Genomic DNA, 14,408 nt, shown 5'->3' on the forward strand with positions numbered 1-14,408 from the left:
TTACCGTGAATAGTTCGACCATATAATTATCTATGTATTTCTTTCTTATAGCTAATTAAATAGATTTTTTTAATTCTCAATTGATAGAAATGTAACAGAATTTTAATTGTTACAATAAAAGTTTTATTCATATGTCCTCATCAATGTTTGCTTTCTCATTTTGTTTAAATTCGTAATATCATTATTGTGATGAGAAAATGCAAAGATCTTCCTGTTAAGTCTATTCCATAAATGTTAAAACTATAATATAGAATGGGCATGTAACTATTATCACTCATTCAATATAAATAAAAATATTATATTATAATATAAATTTACGTAATAAAAAAAGTAATACATTCACAAGAATAGAATATAATAGGAAATTTTTTTAAATAATATAATATGTTGAGAATAGGACCAACAAGAATAAATCTAAATAAATACGCGAAATCTATTTCAGTCAAAACAAATCTTAGTGATTAAACACATACTTCTGTCTAAATGTATATACATTCAGATTCCGTATACCTCGCACCGAAACCTTTTTTTGGTTTTGAAACACATTCATCAGCACCAGAATAATAATATAATTTATTAGCACACAAAAAATATTAAATCATAAGCAATTTAATATTTTCTTTATATAAATAAAAAAATTATTAAATTGCTTGTAATAATTTTTTTTTTATGTTAATAATCATTTTTAGTAAGACTATCTACAATAAGATTAAGAAAATTTTAAATATGTGAATAATTTATTGTAAAAAATATTGCATCGACCAATAATTGAACTTAAATTATAATAATATATAACTTGTGTCCATATATGGCGCTTAAGAGCGAAGCAAATGTATTTTTAGTTATCGAGAGTGCCCTCTCTCTTTTTTTCTGAGTTAAGGTGATTTTTAACATATATTGAATAGAGCATCGCTGTTCTCTTACGTTAACAAGAATTGTGGTTAAGTGCCTTCCTATACCTCCGTCCAAATCGAAAATATAATAATATATTTGATATATTAATAAATATTATGTTATAAAATAATATAATAAAATTATATATATATGTTAATACAGCAAAATATACAAAAAATGTATAATATATACAAAGCAATAAGTAACAAAAAGATACAATAATATTTTTAAAATATAACTAGAAAGTTAATATATATTATAACAATTTAAAATAAATTAAAAATAATAGTTTATTAAAAATTTTTTAAATTATAAACGTTTCGATTAACTAATGATTATATTATTCTACTCACCAACATGAAGAATCGGCTTGGTCGCCATCTCATGAAGTAATTGGTCCACATACTTTGAATCTTCGGAGTATAACTGCAACCTCGAGATTTGAAAATGGAATTTCTCCAAAGTTGTGCTATTCTTTCTGCAATAAAAGAATTTTTATTTTTCTACAATACCACATATTTGTATTAATATGAAATGTAAATTAAAATTATATGCATTATGTATACTAATTAATAATATATATATTAGAGGAAGGAAGTTACTTGTAATTATGTTATTTTTTATTGTTACTTTGTTTTAACAACAATTTGATAATGACATTGCAAACTCTTTATCAGGAGACACGGTAATGTGGCGATAACAACACACGTAGCGATTAGCGCGAGACCGATCGTGTAACTTTTGTGTGCGTATGTGAGTCAAGTTTTTCTCAATAAGTGTTCAAAAACGCGGCAGTCGGCCTCGTGAATCGAATTAAGCATTAAAGTTCGAGACTTTAGAAATTAATGACCATTTGCACCAATGTACATTTCTAATCTTTAGAACTAGGAAAAGACGAAGAGTAAGTTGAATTGAGATTAAAGTTAATCTACATTGGTGGAAACGGGCATAAGACATCTGTCATACCGATTAGATACAGCGCTATATATACATTTTGCTTTAAGTACATAAATTCTCTGTTTCACAAATACAAATTCACTACTTTAAAAGCACAAGTTTACTGATTTAAAAACACAAATTCATTATTTCAAAAACAAGAATTTACTGCTTTAAGCGTATAAATTTGCATCAGTAGTGAATTTGTGTTTTTAAAGCAGTAAATTTGTACTTTTAAAACAGTGAATTTATGTTTGTGAAGTAAAGAATTGCAAATATTGCAAAATGGTAGAGGACTTTTGACTCAGTTTAATCTGCTCTATCAGCACACGAAATATTTGGCGATCATTTTGGGACACCCTGTATATAACGTTTGGTGTACAAATATGAATTTATGTAAGGTGTTAAAATATCAAATATTAGCATATTTGGATTGTATACATTGAATTGTCAATTTTAAAATTTGTACGTTGAAATTTATGTTGACAATTTTATTTTATAATGACAGTAATTGCAATTATCTTCTATCAAAATTTGCTTTATAACAAAATTTGGGGTAAAAGTGTATCTTTACACAGCCCGCCCCAAATGACTTCTCACTGACTTTGATGTTCAAGAAAGACGAGGTCATTTATCTTTTCCGTCATTCATTATTCATTAAAAAATTATTTTAAAAAATTTGAAAAAAGATGTCTGTTTTCTACTACATAAAATAGATATTTCCTACTTTTAAATATATTTTACGATTTTTTTAGGCGATACCAGTTCAATTCCATTTCTATCACCTTACCAAGAAGACTTCCATAATTATAGATACTGTTGCACGTAGGTTTCGATTTTTCATGCAAAGCAATTTTACCCGACTTCGCCCCCCCCCCTGCCAAGGGGCGCACAACGTTTATAATTATACTGTTGTATATAGGTTTGTGCCCTTGGCAAAGGAAGAGGTGGGGTGAAAGTCGCTTCGTGTAAAAAGTCGTAAAATATATTTTAAAGCAGGAAATGTCTATTTTATGTAATGGAAAAAAAAGATTGTTACGTCCTGTCCTTTGTATAATTTTGCTTTCTCTTTTTTTTGTTTTTTCGTTTCGCGTTGAATTATTTTTTTATTATTTAGTCTCACATCTATCTAAGGTATTTCTGTTAATTAATTGCGGATATTCCTAGCGAGAAACTTATCAGGCGTAGTATGATTCTGTCATGTTGACACCGCGTGACACGTGTGTCCAATCAAAGCATCTGTGAAGCGCGTATCGCGTGCCGATGTATGTATGTATGTATATATATTTGTTTTTTTCCTTAGGATTACACATTATTTATAATAGCTCTTACACTAACTTAAACACTAACTTAATTTAACCTACATCTATTCCGCTTTCTCTTTCTCTCTCTCCTCTCCCCCCTACTCGCACTTGCCCGCTCCGTTTACATTTTTTGCCTTTCCTTACTCTCTCTCGTCCATTCCCTCATTCACTCATACTCTCCCTCCCCCCCTCCTCCCTGACTCTCCTCCTCTCTGCCTCCGCTTTTCTCATCCATCCCTTTCTCTTTCTCCCTCCCCCCCCCCAGGATCCTCTTATATGCTTCCTGCCAACTATCTTCTCCCTCTTTCCAGCTCCTGCATTCCTCCCAGATATGCTCCCAAATCTCCCTTTGTCCTCCGCATAACCAACATATCATCCTATTTTCTTCCTCCCAATACTTCCCTTCCATCATCTTATCAAGCCTAAACCTTGCTATCCTCTGCCATCTACTTTCCCTTCATCCTTTCTCCAAATATTTGGGCACTCTCTCCTCTTTTACACATCCATACTAAATCTCGATTCTCTTATCCATTCCCATCTTTTTTCCCTCTGCCTGATTTTTTTCCTCTCCTCTAATCGTAGATTTGAGGATAGCATTTGATAGAGGAGTGTTGATAAGATCTATGAGGGAAAGAGGAATAGGAGAGGAATTAGTGGAGAAGGTGGAGGAATTGTTAACAGAGGCAAGGAGTAGAGTAAGAGTGGGAGGTGGGTTGGGAAGGGGGTTTTGGATGGCAAGGGGTGTAAGACAGAGATGTCCGGCAAGCACTGTTTAATATATTGATGGCGGATCTAGAAGAGGAAATGAGTAAGGTAAAGTGGGGAGGGATAAGGCTAGGAGAGAAGATGATATATTCGCTGTAGTACGCAGATGATGTGGTCTTGATGGCAGAGAAGGAGGGAGAGATGAAGATAAATTTCTATGCTAGAAAGATTAGAAAGATACTTGGATAGGAAAGGACTTGAGTTAAATGTAGGGAAGACGGAGATGTTAAGGTTCAGGGAGGGGGGAGGCAGAATGAGTAGGATGAGTTGATGGTGGAAAGGAAAAAAGATTGAAGAAGTGAAAGAATACAAATATTTAGAGTATATTTCAAAGGAATGGAAGACAGGAAAGACATATGCGGGATACTAAAAGCAGCGACAATAATGGGACAGGTGTGGGAGATAGAGAAGAGGATATTTAGCAGAAATTGGAGAAGAAGGGTATGGATGTTTGACACTTTAGTATGGACAGAGTGTTGGGGTATGGAGTGGAGATATGGAGTTAGAAAGAAAGAAAAGGGATAGAAAAGTGCAGGAAAGGTTCTGGATGCTTGGAGTAGAGAAAAGGGAAAACACCGGGTTATTTAGTGAAGGAAAAAATGCAGAGGGAAATGATGAGAAGCAGAGGAGGGCATAGGGTTTTGAAGAAAGATTGGATATGGGAAAGGGAAGCGAATTAATGTGGGCATATAGGAAAGAAATAAGAGAGAGAGGGCGCTAGGGGGAAAAGACGTATCTAAATGGAAGAGGGAGAGGAGACAGTTTTTTAAGGATAGAAGAATGAAGATACAGAAGTGGGACAGACGGGGAATGGAGGAAGATAGAAAGTACGAGGAATTAGAGGAGAGGAAAAAGATCAGGCAGAGAGAAAAAAGATGGGAATGGATAAAAGAATCGAGATTTAATATGGATGTGTAAAAGAGGAGGGAGATGCCGAAATATTGCCGCCATTTTCCCTCCCTTTTTCCCAATTTGTTTACCAAATAATTTAGCGTATATATATTTTATCTATCGTTCCCATCCCCTTTCTGAATCCCGTTTGATTCGATGGAATCACCCCTTTCCCTCCACTTCCTCTCTCAACCTTTTCGCTAACGCCATCGTATATACCTTGTACAACGATGGCATTATAGTCACCCCCCCTATAATCCTACAATCACCCCCCGTCCCTTCTTTTTAATTGGCACGATTATACTCTCTCTTCACTCCTCCGGCCATCCCTCCAAACTTTGTTGCATAACCATCACGCCCATTCCTCTATTCCTTCACCATATCTCCACACCTCATGTGAAGGCCACTCTATCCACTCCTATCGCTTTACCATCCTTCAGCCTCCTTATTATCCTGTTTATTTCCCCCCCCCCTCTCCAAATCCCCTTCTCCGTCTATCCTTCTCCCTCTCTCTATTTCTCTTATTACCTTGTTTTCTACTCCGCCTAGTTGTTTACAAAAAAAATCCTTCCTATTTTATTTCTATATCCTTATTCAATCCTTTTCACCTTTTCCTTTCCCTGTTAATCACTCTCTACATCTGCCCCTCCGTTCTTGCTTCCCCTCTTCCCTCTCTCATCTTTTATTTTCCTCTTATCTTTTTCTCTCACATAACTCTCTGTATTCCCTCTTCTCCCCTCTATACTCCTATCTCTCTTTCAACCCTTTCCTCTATGTCCTCAACTTCTTCCTAATTTCCTTTTTTTTCCTTTTACATTCCTCATTCCACCATCCTTTCATTCTTTCCCTCTCTCCTTCTCTATCTTTCTCTACCTTTCCATAGTTTCTCTCACTCTTGTTCTTTTTCTTAATATCTATACTTTTCCCTCTATCATTTTCACTCTTCCTAATACTATTTTAAATATTGTAATTTTCTTGCTTCCTCGTCTCGTATTCCTCTATTCATATTCCTTTCTCTCTCCCTTTTTTTTTCTATACCTCACCTTTTCTTATACATATCACTATTGGATGGTGATCTGAGTCTACCTGCTCTCCTATCTTCAGACTCATCACTTCCTCCCTTATTTCCTCGTTCACTAGCATGTAATCTATCACAGATACCCCCCTACCCCCCAGTGTACGTCCAATTCTCTTTCTCATCATTCCTAATACCCCCATTTACCATCCCCTCTCCTTAATATATTCTATCAGCCTCTTTCCTTCTTTATTCACTTTTCTGTCCATCGCGACCTCCTCTCTAATCTTTCTTCATCTCCCCGTTTTAATCCAACCCTTCCTCCTTTCTCTCTTGTCCACGCATTAAAATCCCCCCCAATTACCGTTCTTATTCCCCTTTCTCTCCCCTCTATCCATCTTCCTAATAGCTCCAATTTTCTTTCCATATTCCCATTTACATATTCCCCTACTTCCCCTTTTCGTATTTAATTCTTCCTTCTGTTATAGTCCCTTCCTCTCATATCCTCTCCCTCTCTTTGCTCTGCTAATTCCTTTTTAACTCCCACTATCATTCCTGCCATTGCTCTTCTTTTCTTGTTCTTCCTTCTTACTTCTTGCACCTTCCACCTGTATCCTTTCGACAATTTTTCTTTAACTTTCTCCCAGTTTTTCTCCTCCATCTATGTTTCTATCAAGACCAATACTTCCCAATTCTCTTATGTTTTTCAAAATTCTCTGTCTTTATTTCCCATTCCCACAACATTCTAGAAGGCTATTTCAATCCTCTTTCTCGCTCACACTTCTCTCACCATTTCCTCTCTCCCTTCTCTCTCCTCCCCTTCCTCTTGTCCTTGCCCTCCTTCCCCCTTTCTCCTCTTATTCCCTCTGCTTCTGTGTCTCTTCCACCCAATCCTTCACTTTTTCTTTTCTTCCTTCGTTTATTGCCCTCCCCCTTACTTCTCTCCAGCTTTTTCCTCTACCATCCCTTAAATCGTCTTTCTCTTCCTCCCATTTTCACCATATGCCTTCTATCCATAATCCCCAATGCCCTTCTCTTATTCTATTTTCCTGTATTTCCTCTCTCAACGCTATCTATCTTACCTTCCACCTTATTCTTCTTTCCCATATCGAATCCTCTCTTATCCACATTTCTTTACCTTTCAGCTTCCATTTATTCCTCAAAATCTCCCTTTTTGATTTCCTCACTCCCTACTTGTTCCCTCTTTCTCTTCTACCCCACTCTATTTTCTTTATCTCTTCCACCCCAACTACTATTCCCAAATTTTTCTATATTCTTTTTACTCTTTCCTTTACATCCTCTTTCTCTCTCTCACTCCCTTTATTATGATATTATTTCTTCTATCTTTCGTTTCCCATCTTCTTTCTAATTCTTTAACCTTTTCCTTCCCTAACCTTTTTCTTCCAATCCTCCCCTTTCCTTTCCTTTTTTTCCTTTCTTTTATCTTTATTTTTCTTAATTCTCTCTTCCCTTCCCTCTCCCTTCATCCTTCCTATCTTCATCCTCTCCAATTCCCATTCTATTTTCTCTATCCTTCCTTTAAATTCATCTCTTTCCATATTCTATTTCTCTTCTCTGATTCTTCACTCTTCTTTGATTCTTTCCATCTCCTCTTTCTTCATCTCCTGTCGCCTTTCTTATTTCCTCACTCATTACTTTCATCCCTTCCCTCACCTCTATTATTAATTCCTCCCCCTACAAATTCCTTCATTTCCCTCTCTTGTCACGCCTACTCCGCTCCTTCACTCTCTTTACGTCACTCCCTTCTTCCACTCACACACACGCACCCTCCCTCTCCTTCATACTCTCACTGTCCAATTTCACTCGCTCTTATAAAGTATACAATTTCGCTTATTCTACCGGAAACGGAAGTCCACCTTACATGCCGATATATTGCGATAAAATTCAAGGCAGGATAACTCCACACGGAGTTAAGAAATTGTTCCCATATGTTGGGACTGTCATGTTATTCTACACAAAATTTAAGAAAAACTAATCCGATCGAAACACCTCAACGCCTGTAATCTCTCGGAATAAGAATAAGCTATCGCGCACCAATTACAGCCCACGACGCGCGTGTCGCTCGTCGCTCCAAATCTTTAGGATTTCAGCCGCTCTGGCCAAGAATATTATTAATTTCGCATTGTGTTTAATAGATTTTTAGTTTGATTTATTATCTTTTGGCCATCATTAACCTAAAACAGATAAGTAAACACGTTTATCGCGTTAGGGAGCACAGACCAATCAAGAGTCGGGGAAGGAGCAGCGCGGACCACGGAAAGAGACTCAAAATTTAAATTGTTAATTATTTTAAAATTCCATCAATTAACGCGAAACTAATTTAACCTGTCAGTTCTACATTGAATTAGTGGTAACCGTGCCGAATTTCAGCCCGATGTGACTAATATTTCCATATAAAAAATCATTCGGCACGTATTACCAATTCCGGAAAATTCAAGCTCCCCCTTCCTCCCGATTCGCGATCGCCACCGACTGGCGCCTATATAAACGGGGCGAAAATCGATCCCATCGATTAGTCCGAACCAATAGTCCGAAAAGGATTAGTCTGATTAGTCCAGAGCAGTAGAGCTCATTTGGAATATCTCTCAATATTCGCAATACATACAAAGGGAAGGAAGTATGCATGTGTTAATTTCTTTCAAGTTTCCTCTTTCCTACCTCTCGGGTTGATCGCGCTTGTAGGAGCTGCTCAGCCCTTCTTCTTCTAATTGCGATCGTAGGAGCTGTTTAGTCTATCCTCCTCTCCTGAACTGATCGTGCTCGTAGGAGCTGCTCAGCTCATCCCCTTTTCCTACGGACTAACCGTGCTTGTAGAAGCTGCTTAGTCTGTCCTTTTTCAAAATTGACCGCGCTCGTAGAAACTGCTTAATTCTTCCCTTCATTACTATCTGTTTTTCTCCAAATTTATTTCCAATTCTGTTTTTTTTTTGTGCAATTATTCAATTAATCGCATCGGTAATTTAAACAAAACATTTTCGGTAGAATGACCAACCAAAGGATTCGCGTCAATTTTAATATAACCAGCGTGTTAGCCAGTTCAGTAATGCAGACTTTAATATGGTATTATAATATATTTAATTTTCATTCAATTCATTCCTCCATCCCCTCCCGAAGGGTATGATATGATGAGACGGTTTGATTTACTCGGATCCATCATCAATTTTCTTGCTAAATGAACATTAATTAATTTGATCTTGTTGCTATTACAAATTCTCAATGAACCACTAGCGATAATAACGAAATTTGAAATTCATTTTCTAAATTATTCAATCAAATAATTCACAATGTCTCATATTGATAAAGAACTATGCCGACATCCTTTTCAGGAGGATGATAACTCTATTAATTTAAAATTCTAAGTCAATTATAATAAATCAATTATCGTAAGGGATTCATATAGCATGCGATATGCCGGCACTAGCATCTCATAGTTTGCCACTCGACCTGAAACTTGTTCCCACTCTCATACCTCCCCTGCTCTAATAACCACTCCGCCACTCTTTCAATTCTATATCCTGCTCGTACGTCGCGCCGGATCGTCTCTTCCCCCCCCCCCCCATTTCCGTGCTTGACAGCAACGCGGCGCACAATATAATGCCAAGGTAGTCAATCCGCGACTATTAGTTATTCTCAACATGAGAATTCGTAATACAATAACATAATTAGTGACAGCGGTGAAAATTAACGAAAACCGCTGCATCCTAACACAATAAGCCGTAAACGCGAAAATATATAATTACATTACCAAACGCCATCGGTGACATAATAACATCTTTTTCCAAACTTTTCTGTTAATAATTTTTTAATGAATAACGAGCGAAGAAAAAGGTCAATGACCTTGACTTCCTTGAAATTTCAAGATTAACATCAAGGTCAATAAGAAGTCATTTGAGGCAGTGTAAAGATAAACTTTTATTAAATTTGCTTTATAACAAAAGAATGACCGCAAAAAGGTTCCTTTCCGCCCGTTTTTTGGGCTCTCAATTTTTGGACTAAACTGTGTGTCAAATGATACCCTACAATGAAATATTAATTATAAAGAAGTTTGAAGTAATAATTGTTATTATAGCTGGAGGAGGAGAGGGGGAGAGGTCACGTATTACGTCTATGCGAAAATTCATTTTTTTTTTACATTCCCAACTCAGATAATAATTGTCACTTTATCTTCAAACTTCCCTGTGATTAATGTCCCAATATAAGATAAAATTTGGCACACAGTTCTCCAGTTCCAAAATTGAGGGCCCAAAAAATAGACGACTTTCGCGATCATTCTTTGCCGTGCTGTATTTTTTCCAAAATTTTTCATTAAGAAATGTTCTGTAATAAAGTATTAATATTAAAAACTTTTTTATCATCGTGTGGGTGCAAAAGATCTGGGTTGAAATGTTTTGATCTTTGTGGACACTGCCAAGAAACTGGATGTCTCAAGGATTACGAATACAACAGAGACATAGAAGAGGAAACATGTACAGACACCAATTTGGGATGCATCCGAAAACACAAAATTGTTCAAAATTGCCTCTCGAAACTTATATATAGTTAGTGCCTCAGTTAGTAGCCTCGTAGGTTAGCCAGGCAATTCCAGGTTGCTAAGAAGAATGCTATTAATAGCGCCTTTCATCTTGTTTTTCTCTCTCCTTTTGTCTCGTGAGAGAGTCTGTAAATTCTCCATTTTGTACACGTTCAGGAACAGTCGCGATCTCACAATTAGGGCCTCATAAGCCCAACACAATCAAAAAACGTTATTCTTTGCGGGTAAAGAAATATCTTTAAGCTTAGAGCTAAGAAGAAGTATCACAAGCACAGCTAGCAATCGTAGAGCACTCAATCTTATTGAGTCTTCGTGCCACCTCGGATCGTCAACTCTGGACTTGGTCCTCATAATATCTGGTATCATATTAGAGAGAGAATCCAATCGGATTCTTGATAGCGAGCGTATCTGATCACTGGATATGAATCAATAAAGTTACAGATTGACATACTCTAATTATAATATCACTTTCGAATTTTTACAAACTACGGTGAGTACCATTGCCATGTTGGTTGCTAAGCCTTTGTTTTCTACAGTTGTGATTAACAATTTTATATATTATTGAATCTGTATTTTCGTTACTGTCAAGGTACTTGTGGAGTGATGCTGCCTCGTACTTAATAGTTTTATTATTTATGATTCTTTGTAAAAGAAAAGTAATACTTGTTCCTTCATTAGTTATTTGTACACTTGTGTAATTTCTTGAACATTAAATTCCTTACGATTTTTAATAAAATTATTATAGGACTAATTTTAACGTAATTTTATTATTTTGTGTTATTAATTAAATATCCTCGTTGCGTTCAAAATCTCTTTTTTGTTTAATGCATTGTTTATATTTTTTCAATAAATATAGATAAGTTTAAACAACGCGTGTACGTAAACAATAAACTTATCTTTGCTCAATCGTCTCTTTCCAAGCTGTTGTTTTTTTATCTTTTACATAACATTATTGTAAAAAATACACCATTAAATTCATAATGTCAAATTATACCCAATTTGAGTTATTTTTCATTATTTCTATAGGTTGCCATTGTAGTTGTATTCCTACTAATATGTTGTTATTTAATTGAAATCACATGTACATTTAACAAAATATATCTATATATGACAATATATAGGGTATCCTAGAATAACTATTTCATGCGCAGGTAGAATGAACTAAACTCAGTGACTAATTGTCAGTCAAAAAATCCATTTTGCAATTTTCCCAATAATTAACGAGATATTAATCTTTAAAGATAGCCGAATACGCGCGTCCACCCGGCCTACTACTGTCAAGAGTATATGCCTACCGATCGCTTGGCGCCTGGGCTACGTGAATCGGGAATGGCCTAGCAAGCGTCCTGCACCGCAAGCCTCAAAACTCGAACGGCGCGTTTGCACCCCTATTCGGTATATTTACCGTTGATTTATCTCTACAATATATGCCTTAAGAAATACAAGAAATACAGCCTGATTAATGTGAAAAAATGACCAAATTTCGAGTTCAAGGTCGATTTTAGCAAGGTTCCATTAAAATAAGTTGTTATTCCTCTTCAAATTGTAGGTCTATTCGCCCGGAACAAGATCCAGTTGGAATTTTCCCGGGATCTCCTACAGTGCTTTCAAAAGTTGCATTTAACTGAACTACAATACATTTTTAAGATCTTAATATCCTCAAATCAAATATTTCAATTTGGCATTAAAAAACTCTTTTTTTTTTATTAAGATAATAAAATGAGTATATAATTCCAACAGAAATATTATTTAATTAATTGTAATAAACAATATATAAAATAAGAACAAAAATAAAAATGAATCTTCAATGGAATCATAATTGGAATCATATTAAGATAATAAAATGAGTATATAATTCCAACAGAAATATTATTTAATTAATTGTAATAAACAATATATAAAATAAGAACAAAAATAAAAATGAATCTTCAATGGAATCATAATTGATGATTCAGATAATCTTTGATAAACTATCGAAAATTTTGATAATAATACAAATAGAAGAACACGTTTACGTGAACGCATATTTTTTGGAACTAAATTATTATAAAGATATCTTTTACTGAAAGAATATATTGACGGAAAGATGATTAAAAGATGACAAATTTCGCACTGTTAATCATCTTTATAGCCTTATCCATACGATAGCTAAAAGATGACTTCTGTGTGTGATATCTTTTAATTATCTTTAGGACTTGTTTTAGTTTTTATATTTTGACACATATAACGTTCAATAATATCAGATACCTAAATCAATTTTTACATAAATCTAAACGAAATTGCATGACTGTCAATATACGTCACATTTTTGGATCCTGCAATGTTTGTCATGTCCTGTGTGCAAGTGCCAATTATCTTTCATCATAGTCCTCTCTAGAGACTCGCTTTTAAAAAATATTTTATCAGTATTTATTAGAACGCGGATGAAATTTCACATGCTACATCTTTTATTCTATCTTATATGATTTTCACGAGAAATTAAACCACCGCATTCGTTTAACGAATTCGCATACTGCTTGCGGTAAGTGATGAAAAGTGATCAAAATAATGGAAGAAAAGATATCTTCTTTATGTTGTCTTTTCGATAATATGAAAAGATATCTTTTAATCGATTTTTCGCTGTCGGACGATAACCATAAAAAACTGACGAAAAGATGTCTTTTTTAAATTGTCTTTTTGACAAAACTAATAGACGTTTTATAGACATCTTTTCGTTATTTTTTATTATTTTGTGCTACCTGAGAATTGTCACAGGGTTGGGTAAGTTAATGTGTGTTTTTCTTAAACTCTCTAAATTAAGTTAAAGTTAATGGCTAAAATTAATCAAATTAAGTTGAAAGTTGAAGGCATAAAAAATTAACTTGATAAAAGTTAAGTTAAGATAAAATTAACTTAAGTTTATATAGAAAAAAAGTTAATTTTGAAAAAAAATTATTTTCGAGATCAAAATGTTCTTAATTTTTCTTAATTTTTCTTATTCTGAAATTACTTTAAATAATCCTTACAAATATAGATTATTAGACAAATTTAATTTTATATCTACATGTAAGTTACTTATAGTAACTTATATATAGTAAGAGTCACACCACAAAGTATTTTTGTAAAAATCTTGCGAGAAAAAAGGGTATATGTTTACATTATTTCTCTTTCTTTAACTTTTATTTAACTTTCTTTAACTTCTGAAACGACTGTTCATGAATGTTTACGACTACATCGACTAGATATAATATTTGTCACAAAAAATGTACGTAAAAATTTACAGAATTAAAGCATTGTCATTTAAAAATAATTTCTAAAATATCAAGGAACATAAAGATACGTAGGCTGCTGGAAAAGTTTCTATAAACAATATGAAAAAAAAACATATAAAATTCGATGGCTTTATTGTTTTTCGAAGTATTCGCCTTTAAGATCGATACATTTTTGCATACGCTCGAACCAATTTTCGAAGCATTTTTTTCACTCTAAGGCTGTAACCTCAGAAATCAGTGTACGAAACGTTTCAACAGCTGCTTCAGGCGACTCAAATCGTTCACCACGCATCTTATTTTTAATGTTTGGGAACAAAAAGAAGTCATTAGGTGATAAATCAGATGAATACGAACAATGGGTCATCAATTCGACATTATTACTGGATAAAAAATCAACGGTTTGACGTGCTATGTGACAGCTGGCGTTGTCATGATAAAGGATGAGGCGACGATTTCGGTTTGTTCTACGCAATTCATTTATGACTTCTGGCAAACAAATTGTTGTATACCAATCAGTATTTACAGTCCTTCGATCCTCTAAAGCCACATGTCCGGTATAACCGAAGAAACAAGCAATCATTTGCTTGGCAGCACTGCGTGAACGAATAACTTTTGTTTTCGGTTTTGAAATACCCAAACAGTGGATTGTTGTTGACTTTCGGACTCATACGAATAGATCCATGTTTCGTCTCCAGTAACGATGTTGTAGACCAAATTTGATTTCGGTTGAATTTCTTGTTTCGCACTGATTTCTAAGGTTACAGCCTTAGAGTGGAAAAAATGCTTCGAAAATTGGTTCG

The 14,408-nt window shown here is 34.7% G+C and overlaps 1 protein-coding gene across 1 annotated transcript in view; it reads right to left on the minus strand.

Moving 5' to 3' along the window:
• Positions 1-1,247: 1,247 nt before the first annotated feature.
• LOC108748543 (extracellular serine/threonine protein CG31145-like) overlaps positions 1,248-14,408 on the minus strand; it is a gene marked incomplete at its 3' end in the record, with an annotated part of 100,242 nt that continues 87,081 nt past the window's right edge. Inside the window, exon 2 of the mRNA XM_018486764.1 lies at positions 1,248-1,372. Within this exon, the coding sequence (XP_018342266.1) occupies positions 1,248-1,372 (125 nt within the window). The remainder of the gene's footprint in view (positions 1,373-14,408) is intronic.

Source organism: Trachymyrmex septentrionalis, unplaced genomic scaffold, assembly GCF_001594115.1.
Source record: "Trachymyrmex septentrionalis isolate Tsep2-gDNA-1 unplaced genomic scaffold, Tsep1.0 scaffold230, whole genome shotgun sequence".
Classification (NCBI taxonomy): Eukaryota; Metazoa; Arthropoda; class Insecta; order Hymenoptera; family Formicidae; genus Trachymyrmex; species Trachymyrmex septentrionalis.